Source organism: Tetranychus urticae, chromosome 3 (genome assembly GCF_039701765.1).
Source record: "Tetranychus urticae isolate SD_2017Ah chromosome 3, NJAU_TeUrti_SD_1.0, whole genome shotgun sequence".
NCBI classification, from domain to species: domain Eukaryota; kingdom Metazoa; phylum Arthropoda; class Arachnida; order Trombidiformes; family Tetranychidae; genus Tetranychus; species Tetranychus urticae.
The window spans coordinates 15,664,622-15,682,349 of NC_142960.1; the positions used below are offsets into that span (position 1 = coordinate 15,664,622).

General features: G+C 32.0%; 4 protein-coding genes across 5 annotated transcripts; 2 read left to right on the forward strand and 2 right to left on the reverse strand.

Annotated features, from left to right (window-relative positions):
- Window positions 1–1,702: 1,702 nt before the first annotated feature.
- On the reverse strand, window positions 1,703–7,677 carry LOC107369055 (phospholipid-transporting ATPase ABCA3-like). Its single transcript, XM_089269895.1, has 5 exons — window positions 4,170–7,677; window positions 3,586–3,742; window positions 2,604–3,515; window positions 2,194–2,529; window positions 1,703–2,113 (listed from the first exon to the last, which is right to left on the reverse strand). The coding sequence occupies exons 1-5, from the start codon at window positions 7,470–7,472 to the stop codon at window positions 1,803–1,805; spliced, it is 5,019 nt and encodes a 1,672-aa protein (XP_089126021.1). The 5' UTR covers window positions 7,473–7,677; the 3' UTR covers window positions 1,703–1,802.
- A 2,564-nt stretch (window positions 7,678–10,241) lies between these two features.
- LOC107363959 (apolipoprotein D) lies at window positions 10,242–17,327 on the reverse strand. 2 transcript variants are annotated; one of them, XM_015931236.3, is made up of 5 exons: window positions 17,178–17,327; window positions 16,972–17,105; window positions 16,829–16,908; window positions 16,606–16,704; window positions 10,242–10,495 (listed from the first exon to the last, which is right to left on the reverse strand). In XM_015931236.3, the coding sequence occupies exons 1-5, from the start codon at window positions 17,271–17,273 to the stop codon at window positions 10,344–10,346; spliced, it is 561 nt and encodes a 186-aa protein (XP_015786722.2). In that variant the 5' UTR covers window positions 17,274–17,327; the 3' UTR covers window positions 10,242–10,343. The 2 variants fall into 2 exon arrangements, with proteins under 2 accessions (XP_015786722.2, XP_015786723.2); XM_015931237.3 differs by lacking the exons at window positions 16,606–16,704; window positions 16,829–16,908; window positions 16,972–17,105; window positions 17,178–17,327 and adding exons at window positions 10,583–10,681; window positions 10,806–10,885; window positions 10,949–11,082; window positions 11,155–11,304.
- LOC107363954 (kallikrein 1-related peptidase b9) lies at window positions 11,819–13,152 on the forward strand. Its single transcript, XM_015931233.3, has 4 exons — window positions 11,819–11,907; window positions 11,993–12,077; window positions 12,150–12,568; window positions 12,711–13,152. The coding sequence occupies exons 1-4, from the start codon at window positions 11,838–11,840 to the stop codon at window positions 13,025–13,027; spliced, it is 891 nt and encodes a 296-aa protein (XP_015786719.2). The 5' UTR covers window positions 11,819–11,837; the 3' UTR covers window positions 13,028–13,152.
- LOC107363861 (uncharacterized) lies at window positions 14,697–16,372 on the forward strand. Its single transcript, XM_015931125.3, has one exon. The coding sequence runs from the start codon at window positions 14,818–14,820 to the stop codon at window positions 16,207–16,209; it is 1,392 nt and encodes a 463-aa protein (XP_015786611.3). The 5' UTR covers window positions 14,697–14,817; the 3' UTR covers window positions 16,210–16,372.
- Window positions 17,328–17,728: the final 401 nt, after the last annotated feature.

The window sequence follows — 17,728 nt, forward strand, 5'->3', positions numbered from 1 at the left end:
TCATCGTTGTTGTTGTTGCTTTTTAATTGTGCAAGTTGATTAAAGTCAAACAAAAAGAGCTTTTTGTTTACCATTGATTTGAGATCTTTTTATGGACCAAAAGAAACTTTTACTCAACACCTTTTTTCATGCAAAAACCTTTGATTTAGTTTAGATTAAGATTTATAAGTTTAGGTTATTTCACCTTCACTGTTAGTCTAATCGTTTTACCTTATCATCTGTTTCTCATCAATTGTAATTAAGGCAAGACAATTCATTGGAAGGAAAGAAATCATTTTTTACAATATTTTTATATTTTATACAAAAAACACGATAATAGATTAAGGTTTCATCGCAGTTTCAGCTAATTCAATTGTTAACCTTTTCGCGATTATTCATTGTTTCTTCCTTCAAAACATCGTTAGATTAATCTCATCTTTTGGTCGCATTGTTTTTCCGAGGTTCATAATTAATTGCTCTATTATTGCTATAGATTACATGTTCAATTAACCCTGAATCACCATTCAAGTTGGATCAATATTAACCAGAAATATAATAAAAGAAAGAAGAATATGGAATCTCTAATAGTTCAAGTCTCATTCTTATTGATCTACAAGATCCATGAAAGATGTTGTATTAAGCAATGTCAGTTCAACATGTGAAATAGATTTAACCCTAAAAACCCCAATCAAGATTCACGAAAATTATACTGTATCTGTGTATCGTTCACCTTTTATATAAAACAATTGAATAATTTTCGACGCTTTTATCATTAATTCCTATGATTAAGGACAACAATGTTGATCTTTGAATGGAAACTAAACGATTGAACTTTTGCATAGATATCCAAGTGTTGATACATGCATAATCAACATGAAACCTTTTCTGACAATCAATGATTAAACATACATGTATTATCTGAGAAAAGCAACAGACTCTGCAATATGCCATGCTTCAATATGGTTGTTAGCTCGTTGAAATATATCTTTGTAGAGGTTATGGTCAGGGTTTGTATCTGTTTCCAAATGAAATAAAGCATGATAGATTGATCAATGATAACTTTCAAGACAAAAATTTCATCTTAAAAAACATTTCTTGTTATGGAGTTCATTTTTAAACAGCTCTTTACATTGAGTAAATAATTGGACTAATGGACCAAACATACTGAACAAAGTGTTCATTTTAGAAATTCAATTATGCATTTGAATTTAAAATTTGTATTTTCATTTTCATTTCTTAATTGTTTGCTTTTTAACTGCAAATCATTTTATTAGTTTAGCTTCCATCTAGTGTCATTTTTTCCAACTAATCCTTTCAATTTCTCATAGTTAATCGTGATTTAGTGAAGTATTGTATTATTTATTAATTAAGTGTTTCTGCTGGATTGTTGTCTATTGAAAATTAATAAACGATTCGTAAACGATAAACAAAAGATTAGTCTGAAAAATGTAAAAATTTGAGCCTCTTGACATTAGATTTAACTTACACAACCAAGTCAACTAGCTTCTTGCACCATTTCAATAAAAATATTGAATTGCTTAGCGAGGAGACTGGAGTGAGGAAATGAAACTCAAACTTCTTACGAGCAAGACAACAGAGTTGATGAAATTAGATCTTATTGAAATAAAATAAACAATATATTCAAAAAACTGTCTGCAATGATCAAAATAAATGAAAATCACTATTTACAAATGAAGAAAGGATTTGTTTGAATGATGTTCAATGAGATGCATTAAGATAGAACTTTATCGATTGAATTAATAAGACAAATAAGCACTTTTTATGCTGATAATAATTTACAAAATATAATAACATTTGTAAAATCAACTTTTTTTGGCAAATGAAAGGAAAATTTGTTCTAATGTTGTTCCAGTTAAAGTAAAATCTTCAATCATAAGTGAACTTTTTCCTAGTTCCAATGCTCGTAGCATTTCACCCCATCGAGCTGAAGCATTCTTAACATGGTAATGAAGAATAGTTTGATGAAAATCACGTAATAGTGCACTTGGAAACTTTTCTTGGATAAATCTTTGGATTCTCTCAACTTCGCCATCTTTTTTCAAGGCTTCTTGATTAATTTTGATAACCAAAGTGTATCCTTGACCGAATTTTTGTTTCAAATGTTGAGCTGAACCTAAATATTAAAATAAAATCGGTTAATTACAAGTGGATAATGGTTAAGAAAGATGTCCATTGTTTACATTTCATATTTACCTAAACATTTAAAGTTTCCTCTTGCCATTATACCAATCCTAGAGCATAAAGCTTCACATTCATCCATAGAGTGACTAGTTAATACTATTGATGAGCCACTTGTATCACGTAGATGCATTAATGTGGACCAAATCTTACGTCTTGATGCTGGATCAACACCAGTAGTAGGTTCATCCAGAAACATAACCTTAGGTTTAGCTATAGCAGCAATTGCTAATGATAATTTCCTCTTATTACCGCCACTTAAATTTTCGTTACAGGTTTTTGTGAATTGTGTTAAATCAGTTGATGTTATTATATAGTTGACATTTTCTTTGACTTTATTTTCAGGCATTCCTGTAATTAAATCGAAATGAAATTAATAAATGAAATATGGTATAATAAATGCATGAGTAAATTATGAAACTTACCTCTGATACGAGCAAATAATGTTAAAGTTTCTAGAGGCGTCAGTTTGTCAAGCAAAGCATCAAATTGTGGACAGTAACTTATAGACTGTTGGAAATTCAATAAATCTTTCCTCAATGAATATGATTCAACAAAAGCATCGCCTTGAGTAACCATCAAATCACCAGTTAACATTTGGAATGTTGTCGTTTTACCAGCTCCATTGACACCAAGCAATCCAAAACATTCCGCTTTGTGAACAGCAAAACTAATTTTATCGACTGCTCTGAATGAACCAAAGTCTTTACTCAATTCACTGACAGTCAGAGCTTCAGTGTTGACTTTGCCTGATGTTATTAACTGGGCAACGCGATATTTTTCAGAAGTAACATCATCGTCTTCAACTTCACCTTGGGATTGAGGTGAAGATGATAAAGTTTTCCGTATTGAATCATACCAATAGCGAAAACGATATAAATTAGTATCTAATAAGATTAAAACGAAGATGTATAAAACTGAATCCAGAAAAAGTGTCACAATTTCAGGTAAAACTCCATCATTTTCCCATGCAAATGGTTTATACTTTTTATATTCTAAATTTTCATCACAACAGATAACACGAGATACCGAATTACCAGGATTACAAGCATTGTATTTACGACATTCTTTGTTCAAAGTTGCTTGGGAATAAACTTTGGACAGACCAAAAGACATGGCAAAAGGCGGAAAAAGATCTCCAAGAAACACATGAAGTGATTTAATTTTTTTTGTAGCAACCAAAATTGAAGCTAACCCTGAACCAATAAGAGTAGCAATCAGTGAAATGGTAACTAATAATGAAAATCCACGAGCAGGTTCTAACGGCAGAAATGAGAATAAATAAAACAATGGAATCGATGCCAAACCATAAAGTAACATAAGTATGAAAACAGAAACTGTAATAAAAAGCAAATGTTCATAAGTGATTCAAATCTCTTAAATTTCAAAATGTTAAGCTTTACTTACAAAATACTTCACTGCTTGTGAAAAGAAAGCGATCAATTATAGTGATTCCTAAAATCATCATTATTGACACAATAATATGGTAAGAAAAGTCGAAGATAATGTGACTGAACCAAAAGATTGGAGCTTTAATACCACTCATTTTTTGAATCAAATTAGCCTGTGAAATCAAAAAGAAAATTACTCATTATTTATTATAGTTTTGATTGTTTGTAGCAGTCTTTCACAAATATAAACATTTTCAACTTGAAAATTTCAATGATATTTCTCATGACTAAATAATCACTAGATGGGGCTGTTTCTGGATTAAAATAAAAGAGCTAGCTATTATTTCAATAAGGGAAAAAATCTTACTTTACTCTTATTAAAGTTAATTCAAAAAAGGTGAGCTTCAGAATAAAATCTACGATTGAAATGGAGAAAATTGGACAAGTGCTTGGATCTCAGATGCATCACAACATCAGTATGGGGAAAAGTTTAGAGATTTAGACTCCTTCTTTGAAATGGTAAAAAGTAAGTTATTAGGATATATTTTGTGATTTACTTCTTCAATTTAACCCGAAATTTTTTCATCTTTCATTTCTCACCTTATTTGCAGATTCAGTGGATGGAAAGAGGAAATATGATGAAGCAATGAAACTGAAAGCGATTGGTGAAAATAATGCTAACATAATACGAGATGCCATGGAGAGTGAGTCTGGCTGTTCTCCGACTCGATTAGGCATTGGGAGATACGTTGTTACTACTTTTGACATTGATCTAGCTTCGTTACTTATTCGAATCAAAGTATTGGTCCAAGCATCAATTCCCAATGGAAGAGATATTGATGCCTTTGGATTGTACCAGATAGTATAACCTTTTAGACGTTTCGGGTCTTCAATTATGCCGATAATGTTTTCTCTCATAAATTGTTCTCCAGTTTGTTTACTTGTTTTCATGTAATCATCCATTGACAAAGAAGATTGAATTTCAACAATTTCGATTCCCGCTTCTTTCATGATGGTACGATACCCTTCAATGAAAGGGTCACTTTTGTTGGAAGAAGCTCGGATAACTGCTTTAGCATTTTCACCATAAATCGATTTCAAATTTAGATCAATTGGATACGGATAATCATCAAATGAATCAATAATGTAAGATTTTACGTTTCTCGTCGCCATAAATGTTAGTAATATGACCAGAACTGGTAGGATAATGGTGAATCCAATGGTTTTGTAATGTCTTTTAATGTAATGTACACGTTTCATTACCAAACCTCTGAGTCTTTGCAAAGTCAATGCAAATCCTGTCAATTTTGTGTAGTCAAGTATCTTATTAATTTCAAATAATCTATCTTCCATCTGAATATTTGTTTGTCTTTTTTCATTATCATCTTCAGCAACCTTCAGGAAAACATCTTCAAGAGTTGTAACGGAAATACCATAAGAAGTGATACCAAGAGTTGACAAATTGTTATCAAGATAATCACATAAGCTAATCAAAGATGAAGTTGACTTTTTGTCCGATCCATCAGAATCCAGGCTAAGTTGGTAGATAACTTCTTCACTACTCTCACTAATAACAAAAGCATTGGGAAAGTGTATTCGTATTTGATGATCTAAGCGATTAAGCTCAAATGAATTAGTATCTTTGGCTATTCTAATTGAGTTTCCAGCTCCAAATTGACGTTTCAAAAACATCGAACTTCCAGAACACTTGATTTTACCGGAAGCCATGATAATAATACGATCTCCTAAAGCATCAGCTTCTTCCATAAAATGTGTTGTCAGTAAAATGGACAAATCTTTTCTCAATTCCAGTAAAAGATTCCATAACTGTCGACGAGATTCTGGATCAAGACCTGATGTTGGTTCATCAAGAATCAATGTTTCCGAGGAAGTTGTTAGTGCCAAAGCCAATTGAAGACGACGTCTCATACCACCCGATAAATTGGAAGCCAATGTATTAGCTTTATCTGTCAAGTTGACTCGCTTTATATTCAATGGTATTATATCTTTTTTCGTTTGCGGACTTAAGCCTCGTAAACCAGTAACAAGCTCAAGATTTTCTGTAACTGTGAGTTCTTCAAACAACAAATCAGATTGTGGACACAAAGCAATACAACGGCGAGCTGCAGCAGTATCCTGATGAACATCTATACCATGAACCAAAATTTTACCCGATGTAGGCGGAATTAATCCTGTTATCATTGACATTGTCGTCGTTTTACCAGCTCCATTGTGACCAAGAAGAGCAGTTATTTGACCTTTATAAATATTCATATCAAGTCCGTTTACAGCAAACTTTTTATTGCCCATTGGGACATAGGCTTTATATAAATTGGTGCATTGAATATTGATTTTTAAATCGCTTGGCTCTGCTTCATTTTTATCAGCTTTGGCATTGGTATTGATTTCATCCAAGTTGTAAAATGGTGCCGTGTCATCAAGAGTTTCATTATTTGTTGATTTTCTAAAGAATCGTGAAACTGGAAAATACCATGGCTTCGGTGTTCCAGTTTGCCAAGGCCACACAGCATCTAAGTACCAAATCGAGACAAGGTAGGCTAGCCATGCAATAATAGCTGTCACATAGATTGATCGGAAACTGATACTATCAGCAACATCAAATGAAGAGAACAAATCTGAGAAAGAAACTTTTTGCTTTTCACCAAAGTAAAACATATCGTAAATTGAATAATAAAGTTGACCGTCGGGAAGAAAACATGACCATATTTTTGGCGAAATCCAGAGAAGATTAGATTTATTTGTTTTAGCAGTAAATGCTAAATAAGATAGTCCAGCACGGCCTACAATTACAATCAAAACACCGATTATTGGGCGAGTCAATATCGTTGAAAATGTAAATGTAAGAAGGATATTGGATACAGAAACGAAGGTATAATTAAACCAAAATATTCCGCCATTCCAACCAGGATATGGATTCTTCTCAAAAATGGAATACAGTATTGTAATGGCAGATGCATGGAAAATACTCAAGAAGAAGTAATTGATAAAGTGAGAAATCCAATAAATGACATCAGATAATCCCATAATTCTTAGTAATTCCTTTGAATTTGTCGCTTTCTCTTGAATAATACGACGAGCTATAATTATCGATACATAGATAAACCCAACTTGGAGAAAAGTATAAGCCTGATAAAAGTCCACAGCATCTGGTAACCTACCTGGGTCTGGAGTTGGGTCACCATTTTTATTATTTGCATAATTTTTTCCACTACTTGGATCACCTTCGTCAAACAATTTGTTGGTATAGTGATAACTGAAATCGTCTATTGTAAGCTTTTCTCCATTCGGATAACTCGCCAATAGTATGTTAAGTATTGACTGGGGGCTCACATATGATTCATAGGATGGTGGAAAGGAACTATCAGACCAAGGTCCAGGGTATACTAATCTTCCAGTTCCAATGGTGAAATTAGCGATACCTTTATCTAGATCAAGTTCATTGATAAAAAGAGCTGGACTTGTCTTAAAGATGCTTTCTACTGAATCACCCCAATCTTTAATCATGTTATATTCACTTTGTTCAGCAACTGTTCGCAGCTTACATTGTGAAACAGCTGGACTCAGAAAGCCTGAAATATCCCCAATCGCTGAATGATAAAAGAATTGTCCATAGGAGGAACAGTAAAATGTACCGTCATTATAGAAGTATTCATCCGAATGTTTTGAAACTTGCTGTACCATTGGTGAATTATATTGCAATTTCGTATTAGGCAACGGGGATATTGGCACTTGATTAGACTTAGCAGACAATGATACAAGATGAATAAAAACGAGCCAAATCGGTAGCAATAGTTCTAATATTGTGACAATCCAATGTCTCTTTCTAATAAGCCAATCCTTTTTGTACATGGCTTTCAATTGTTCCCAATGTAGAGATGCCATATTGAAATGTAGCTCTTAAATACACCTTTTGATCTCTTCTTTTGGATTAAACAGTTTGTTTATGATGACTGTTGAAGCAATAAAAAGTACGGACACGTACAACAATGTAATTAATCACTGGGATGGCATAAAAAATAGCTGCAATGATCACAAAAACATTGAAGGTTTGAGGTGGTAATTGGTAAATAAACTAACGAGTAAACTTGTGTGTTATAAATGTTTATTATTTTTATTTGTAAATGTTATCTTTTGATAAATCTATCGAAAATGGGAATTTAGTTGATTTTTGCATTATTATGATTACTTACATGTGGATATTATGATACCATAGTCTAACAGGATTCGATTAACTGTTATCGAAAATCAACCCCGCTGAGAAGAGTAAGATGTTCCATTTTCCAGTCAATTCATTTTCCAAGAATAGATAGAGTATGAAGTATTACTGTAATATGTAGTGCTAAGAGTAGAGTAGATTAGAGTATCAATTCTTGGAAATTGTCTGATTATCACTGTTCAATTATCAAGATTTATACTAACTTGTAAATTAATTTTTCGCTCTTATACGTTTTATCCTAACTCTTAGCGGGAGTTGCTTTTTGATATCAGCCCGATTTATGATCGAGTGTTATCTTGAAAACATCTATTCCTGGAAAATAGCTGATTACTATGAAGTGGGCAACAAATAGAGACCAAAGGTTTAACAAGTTAAAGGATATCATTGGATTGAATTCAAAAATTTTGTCTCTTGTCCAACCAGAAACGCTTTATGTTGAACAGAATGAGATTTAGAAACATTTGAATGTCTTCAATATTTCAAATCTATTTGTTATTCTCGTTACTGGCAATATCAAGATCTAAAACCGATGAGATTTAGTAAGTTTATTATACTTTATTTAATTGATTGATCACACGAACAACAAAATGTAAACTTGTAAAATACAAACTCGTATTCTAGATAAGGTCCCTTTCAACCTACCCGGAAGACCCAGTACTCGTCATCATTTTCAAAATTTTTATAAATCTGTTTTAATAAAATTTTTAACTCTCCTCTATACCCAATCCGATGACAAAAATGAAGACATTTTAAAGTTTAAATATTTATTTCATCAAAGTTACATGAATTATATTACAATAAACGTTAATGCTCATTTAACAAAACATTAAGGTTTAATCATGCAGAGTTTAACAGTCCTCAAGAAGTAAACATTCACCAAGACTATTTTCGTAATAGCCTTTCGGACATTCAGGTTGTCCAGTACAATATTGTATACAATCACAGGATATTCACAGGTCAATGGATAAGCAGAACCACAGACAATCAGCACTTTTTTAACCTTCCGAAGTGTAACCTTTCCAAGGGAAGTTGTGAGGAGAGAGAAGACAATCAAGATAAGAGTTGATTTCATTTTCAGGGATTTTAGTTAGTAACTAATTCGTAACTCAAGACTAAATGTTTCTTTGACTTTGTTGTCACTTGTTTTGTATCAAATCTTACCCCACTTAGATCGTTGTTGAGCTTTTCAATCAAACACGTAAACTAATCAATCTTTTTGTTTCAAAATTTGCAGAAATTTTATCGATCATTTCTTGGAAATAATACTTATCGAGATGGATGCAAATGTATTATTTTATTATATAGTTCATTGATAGTCAATTACTCAATCAAAATTCTACTGAAATCATGAAAAACATCAAATCCGGCTTTGACTTATGATGTACAATACTTTTGTTATTGATCAACATTAAACGATAAATACAATCGAATTGATTACTCAAAAGATGAAATGTGCGTCATTTGTCCATGCAAATGTATAGCATTGGTTTGAAATGGACGAAACGACAATTATTAGTCATTTTTTGATGAAATCTTAAAGTGATAATTACATAGAAGTATATTTCTCGATGGTGTTTTTTACTTCGAAGCATAAAAATAAGACCTGTTCTCATTAATCGACTTACTCATGGAATGGAAAAAACAAGCTGTAACAATCAGACGATTTAGTCAAGTTAATGACACAACCTTTGTTCATTTTTAATGATAACTTGATTCACTTCCTTTCGGGTCAAATATCTATTATCATGATCAATCAACTCATTTTCCCACTAAGCAATATTGACTTACAGTGAATCATTTCCAATTTGAAATATTTCTCATTGCAGTCAACTCACACTAAAAGAGTCTGAATTCCTAATGAAAAGAATCGTGTAAAAATGTAAAAAGTAACAAATGGGTTTACTTGTGAAGATTTAGATTTTAGATTTGATATTGTGTTCCGTTGATTCATTCTGAAAAAGGTGAACTAAATACAACCTATGAACAGAACCCAAAATCTATTATAGAATAAAAAAACAAAGCTTTTTCACGGTATCAGACGAGGTACAAAAGAATCAAATTTTTCGCCAAATTTGTTCTCAGTTCGTGTTTTGTTATTCATTTAAAGAACTAAGAACAACATTTAACAACTCTTGTTCTTTGAAAATATTGTAACAATACAACACTTTTGACATAACCTTAAATATGAAGTGAGTCAAAATTATAAAAATTAAGTTATAGCTTGAGCATGATTTTGCCAGATTAATGTTTAATTTAGGGTAATTATTCATTTTCATCATTATTGTGATGCACAAAAAAGATAAATGTTGATTCAGGGAATAGATGCAAGTCTCTTTAGCATCCAGTTATGCCATATTCAGGGTAGATTTGCTTACTTTGCAATTTCAACTCGTCAGGTTCCACACAAGAAAAAATGCTGAAAAAAGGACCTTCGATTATGCACTAAAATATATATTTATTAATATTATGTGAATTTTGTTGGTTAAGGTTATCAACCATTACAGTGTAAATTCAATTTTATTCAAGTTTGAATATCATTACTGGAGAACTGGCCAATATTTACAGCCGCTTTGAACTATTGGGCCAATCGAATCGCTAGAAACGCCAATTTTATTAACCAACAAATGGATCAGTTCAGCATACTTGTCAGCACTCATGGTGTTAGTCCTGGATAAAATCAAACCACCTTCTGTGATAATTTAAAAGTTGAATTATCATTAATACAAAGCAATTTACATGAACAAACGTCTAGTTGATCAACTTGAGGGATACTTACGGATGGTGGAGCGACCAACATCGGTATAACAAGCATAAGCAGCCAGATAGTTATCGTAATCAGTATCGGCTATATAAAAGGTAAGAAGGTATGGAGTCTCTGGAAATGGAAATAATTATCATAATATTTATCGAGATAAAAAAAGTAGAAAAAATAATTATTGATCATTAGATTGTCAAATGAATAAGACACATGAGGCATAAAGTAAGACAAAATTACTTACTGTAGCCCATAGGGTAGAGATTGAGTGAATTTTGTGCATCAGTTCGTCCAGCTAGCCCATATTCAACATGTTTTGAACCACTAGACGATGAATGAAGAATTTACATTACAAACAATTTAAATCAATCAACTATGTTTACTTACTTTTGAAAAGTTGAAAGAACTGTAAGGTTGAAGTTTCCATCCTTTCGAAGAGTGAAATCTTCGGTAATGCATGTTAGATTTGGTGAAATTTGGTGAGCAGTTGGTCCAGCAATTTCATACCATCGACCGGCAATCTATATCAAACACCAAATTAATGGATAAAGTCAAGTGTAATGGATAAAAACTTTAAATTATTGTAAACTTACTTTGCCAATATCAGCACCAGGAACCGTTGGAGGAACAGGACAATCACCAAGAGCTGAAGAAGCAAAAGCAAAGACAACGAAGAGAGTTGCGATCATTTTCAGTTTTTTTCACAATACAAAGAATTAAATGTTTTTTAATGAAACTTGTTGATTAACTGACGCTAATGTGTCGAAAATAATCTCATTTTATACTTTACTTCCACAATTAATCAAATAATAATTATCTATAAATCTTATATAAATTATTATAAATTATCAAGAATCATGCTTTTCATTGAATAATGAACGCAAGGTAAAAAGATGAGTTTGTGATTTGTGAAGGGAATGAAGATCCTGTCATATTTAACAAGAAATTTGATAATTTAATCTGAAATAAATCTATCACATTAATAAAAAATACAATTTTCTGTACAATACAGCTTGGATGTACCAACTGAATTCTGGTTAATTTTGTTTTTAGATAAGATAATGTAGAAGTTATATTCATTTGATTCATAATATTATTTGCTGATTATTTTGATTTCGCAGAAATCATTTTTATTGTTGCATTAATAACAAGAAACTTTTTGGTCTTTGGAAGTTGTTTAAATCTGGAATCAAATTCCTGACCATGATGCATTACTATTTTAATGACAATTTAGCTGAGTAAATTTCATTTATCATTCAACGCATCAATCAGCAACATGGTTCAATTGTGTGCTAAACATGTTCTTTTATTGTGGTCCAGTTTGCTTTTCAACCAAATTTTAGCAGGTAAATATTTAGCTTTGTTGACTTTCTTTAATTATTTGTCTCTTGTTAAAGAATTGCTTGATCCATTGATTATTGATTGTTTCAGAGCACCTTCAATTGTCCTTGAAACCTCGAATCTACAAAGGTGAACCAATCGAGAAAAGTAAACTTCCTTGGATTGCTTATCTAAGGTAATTTAATAGTTGTGATGCTGACTTATTCAAATCAGAATGGTTAACCTTTGGGCATCTTTATTCCTTTAGACTTTTCGCTCCAGATGATGCTTTTTACAATGAATGTGGTGGAGTTTTAATCGATGATGGACACGTCCTGACAGCAGCTCATTGTCTTTACCTTGATAATGAAACCATGGTCCAAATGAAAGATCTTTACATTTCATTTAATGTAACAGATAAGCCTTTACGCATGAAAAATGAGAATCCAAGTGAAACTTTTATCATTCACCCAAAATTTGATTACTCTCATGATTGGATCATGGAAAACGATTTAGCCATCATCAAATTGAAATCTCCTGTTGGACCAGCAATTAAACCCATATGTATCAGTCAAACAGTCAATCCAGCATTTGGTGATAAACTGGAAATAGCCGGGTATGGATCAATAGATGATTATGGTTCTGAAAGTGACAGTTTACTTTATACAAAGGTTGACCTTATTCCAAGTAAGCTGTCTTTTATGCTTGCTTTTTGCTTGTTTACAGCTGCAACAAAGACAATTGACGTCTAATTTAAATGCTTCATTAATTACTTTCTGTTAATTTTGATTAATATACATAATATGTACCTTTTGTCACCATCTTGTAGGAGATGAATGCGACCAACAGAGAAAAGTTTTCGTAGATAAACAAATAGCTTCAGGTAAAATGGATCCAAACAAAGTTCCTGAGCTACTTGATACTCAAATATGTGCAATCAATCGCAAAACTCGAGGAGATTCGTGCCCAGGAGACTCAGGAGGACCATTGGTAGCCAAAACTAATTCAAGTCAATACAGTTTGATTGGAATTGTAACTGGCTCTTGGACAAACTGTGGATCTCCAGATGTTCCCGGTCTCTACACATGGGTTGCAAAATTCATGAACTGGATTGAATCCGTAGGCGCCAAACCATGTATCGTTTAGGTTTCCACGACTCAGACCAGAATGTTGCTCCACTCTCCAATTCTTAATTTCAATTTTAAACAGAAATAAAGTTAACAGCAAAGATCAATAAATGACAGAATAAAAGAAACCTCATTTAAGCTTAATCAAAGGAAATCCATAATTACACCGTTTAACACTTTTCCAAATTTAGTGAAATAAAATTAACGACTATGAAGCAAACTCGGAAAGGCAAGAGTTAGTAGAAAATATTAGATAAATATCATTAAAAATAACATAAAGATTAGTATTTAAATTAGGTTCAGCAAATCAAAAACAAGAAAATGCAAGTTTCAAAGACTACATAAAATTTCTCATTGCTCAAAGCATTACAGCGAGAAAAGCCAGAGTATGGCTGATATTTTCAGGGACTATCTTCGCAAAGTATTCCAGCTGTTACAGATATTCTTTATACAAAACCATGGCACAAAGTGGAATCCAACGATTTGATCAATTTTTCAATAAGGAATTCATTCGACAAAAAATATCTATGAATATACATTAAGTTGAGACTGATAATCTTATTTCTAAAAAACTTAATCTTACAAACAGCGTCAACTCAGAGACTATTATTTTGGTAAAAACTCGATTGAATTCAATGGAATTATTGATAGGACTCAGAATGAGTGCGTAGCACTTTCAAACTATTCAGAGCTTTGTATTTATTAATTTTATTACGTGTTCAATTTTGAAGAGGCGTGCATATCCTCATTTCTTAAAGTCATTGAAACACTCAATTCATTACCAATCTCGTGATCGTTGCATGAGGTAGACAGTTGATTTTATTTCATTATTCAAGTTTATAAACTCTGGAAGAAACCATTTCTCCATCATGTACTCGACATTAGCATTCAAATTGACCGAATTGGAGAAATTGCAATTGCCAATGATAATTTCCTCTTATTACCACCATTTAAATTGATAAAAATCTGTTTTAATAAAATTTTTAACCCCCTTATACAAAAAATGAAGACATTTTACTAGTGAAAGTTTATCCACTGAAGTAATCAATTTTATTATACATGTATGAGTATTACAATAAACGTTATATTAATGAGCATTAATATAAGGTCTAATCTTTGAAAGTTTAACAGTCCTCAACAAGTAAACATTCACCAAGACTATTTTCGTAATAGCCTTTCGGACATTCAGGTTGTCCTGTACAATATTGCATACAATCACAGGATATGCACAGGTCAATGGATAAGCAGAACCACAGACAATCAGCACTTTTTTAACCTTCCGAAGTGTAACCTTGCCAAGGAAAATTGTGAGGAGAGAGAAGACAATCAAGATAAGAGTTGATTTCATTTTCAGGGATTTTAGTTAGTAACTGATTCGTAACTCAAGACTAAATGTTTCTTTGACTTTGTTGTCACTTGTTTTGTATCAAATCTTACCCCACTTAGATCATTGTTGAGCTTTTCAATCAAACACGTAAACTAATCAATCTTTTTGTTTCAAAATTTGCAGAAATTTTATCGATCATTTCTTGGAAATAATACTTATCGAGATGGATGCAAATGTATTATTTTATTATATAGTTCATTGATAGTCAATTACTCAATCAAAATTCTACTGAAATCATGAAAATCATCAAATCCGGCTTTGAATTATGATCCGCAATACTTTTGTTGGTGAACACTCAAAAGAGCAAAATACCAAATAAGCAAAATCGGTGCAAGCCAAAATATCTTAAACTCTTTAAGCTAATTCTAGATTCCAAATATCGAACTTTGTAGTCAATCCAATCTCGTTGCAACTACATCAAAATGTACAAAATTATTAAGTCCAATCAAGGTCATGATTTGATTCTTTTTGATAAATTTGTGTATCGCAAAAAATCGAAGTATGGAACTACAACCTATTGGACTTGTGAAAGTAAAGATTGTAAAGTTCGTGGCAAGTTAGTTGACGGAAATTTCACAGTAAATAGTGACCATCTTCATGAGCCTGATGAAATGAAATTGATCCAACGACATCAAAATAAATGGATAAAAGAAAAGGTCAAAACAAATCCAACTGATACTGGTCATCGAATATATTACGAGTCAATACAAGCCCTACGTGACGATCTAAATGTAAGTGCTGATCAATTTGAAGTGGCAATAAAACCTTTCATCAGTGTCCAATCGAATATTGCGAGGGCTAAATTCCAACTTGTACCAAAGTTACCAGAGTCAAGGGAAGCAATAGAAATACCTGATAATTTCAAAAGATTACCAAACGGAGAGAATTTTTTAATAGCTAATGACGAAGGACCTGATAAAATTTTGGTATTTGGTACTTTTCAATCATACAAAAGACTGGTTGACTCAGATAAAATCTACATGGATGGAACATTCAAATCCTGCCCTCAACTATTTTATCAAATATACACAATTCATGTAATGATCGGTAAGTTAATGGTTCCTGTTGTTTACTGTTTACTTCCTGATAAAAGAAAAGTCACATACGATAGAATGTTCGATTTGCTGATAGATTATGGTTTACAACATGGTATGAACTTGAACCCAAAAGAATTTTCAATTGACTTTGAAGCAGCAATTTTATCATCAATTGAAAGCAAGTTTCCAACAGCAAAGATAACTGGTTGCATGTCTCATTTCGCTCAATGTATTAAACGAAAAGTACAAAGCTTAGGATTAATCAAGAAAGTTTATGAAAATGAAACTAACGACTACTTAAAGACAGTGAGAAGACTTGAATCTTTACCATTCATAAAGCAAGAGGATCTAACAGAAGTGTTTGAGGCAATTGTTGTTCAATCGCCAGTAGATGAAAAAATGGATGAGTTGTTGGAATATTTCTTCGATAACTTCTATCGAGATGGAGCTCGTTTCCCTAATAGAATTTGGAATCCTTCTGATAATGACGGACCAATGACAACTAATCACATCGAGGGCTCGCATAATCGACTAAATCAATGCGTAAAAATTGCTCATCCTAATATTTGGGTATTCATACAAAGAATAATGGATCAACATAATCATGATGAATTGAAATTAATAGGCCAACAAAGCTGTCAAAATGTGGTACAAAGAAGGAAAAAGATTGAATTGATTGAAAACCGACTAAAAGAACTCAAGCAGAAGCACAACAACCGAGAAATCGACTCAATGAGATATTTGGACTTGGTCAAGTATATAAAAACGGCAATATAAATCATTCAATAATTCAATGTCATGATCAACCTAATTCATATCACTATAATTCACTGCATATTGCTTAAATTCCAATGTAATAATAACCAAAATTTCGTATTGAATTAATAAAAAAGTGCCACAGTAATATGAGCCATATTCTAATAGCTTGATTCTTAATAATTTTATCACAAAATAAAGTTTCAAATGAGACGAATAATCCACTTCCATATTCTACGCTATTTCACTCATCACCTTTTACACACGAAAAAATGCTGAAAAGAGGACCTTCGATTATGCACTAAAATATAAATAAAATCAAACCACCTTCTGTGATAATTTAAAAGTTGAATTATCATTAATACAAAGCAATTTACATGAACAAACGTCTAGTTGATCAGCTTGAGGGATACTTACGGATGGTGGAGCGACCAGCATCGGTATAACAAGCATAAGCAGCCAGATAGTTATCGTAATCAGTATCGGCTATATAAAAGGTAAGAAGGTATGGAGTCTCTGGAAATGGAAATAATTATCATAATATTTATCGAGATAAAAATAGTAGAAAAAATAATTATTGATCATTAGATTGTCAAATGAATAAGACACATGATGCATAAAGTAGGACAAAATTACTTACTGTAGCCCATAGGGTAGAGATTGAGTGAATTTTGTGCATCAGTTCGTCCAGCTAACCCATATTCAACATGTTTTGAACCACTAGACGATGAATGAAGAATTTACATTACAAACAATTTAAATCAATCAACTATGTTTACTTACTTTTGAAAAGTTGAAAGAACTGTAAGATTGAAGCCTCCATCCTTTCGAAGAGTGAAATCCTCGGTAATGCATGTTAAATTTGGTGAAATTGGGTGAGCAGTTGGTCCAGCAATTTCATACCATCGACCGGCAATCTAAATCAAACACCAAATTAATGGATAAAGTCAAGCGTATTGGATAAAAACTTTAAATTATTGTAAACTTACTTTGCCAATATCAGCACCAGGAACCGTTGGAGGAACAGGACAATCACTAAGAGCTGAAGAAGCAAAAGCAAAGACAACGAAGAGAGTTGCGATCATTTTCAGTTTTTTTCACAATACAAAGAATTAAATGTTTTTTAATGAAACTTGTTGATTAACTGACGCTAATGTGTCAAAAATAATCTCATTTTATACTTTATTTCCTCAATTAATCTAACAATAATATAAATTATATAAATTATTATAAATTATCAAGAATCATGCTTTTCATTGAATAATGAACTCAAGGTAAAAAGATGAGTTTGTGATTTGTGAAGGGAATGAAGATCCTGTCATATTTAACGAGAAATTTGATAATTTAATCTGAAATAAATCTATCACATTAATAAACAATACAATTTTCTGTACAATACAGTTTGGATGTACCAACTGAATTCTGGTTAATTTTGTTTTTAGATAAGATAATGTAGAAGTTGTATTCATTTGATTCATAATATCATTTGCTGATTATTTTGATTTGCAGAAATGATTTAAATTGTTGCATTAATAACAAG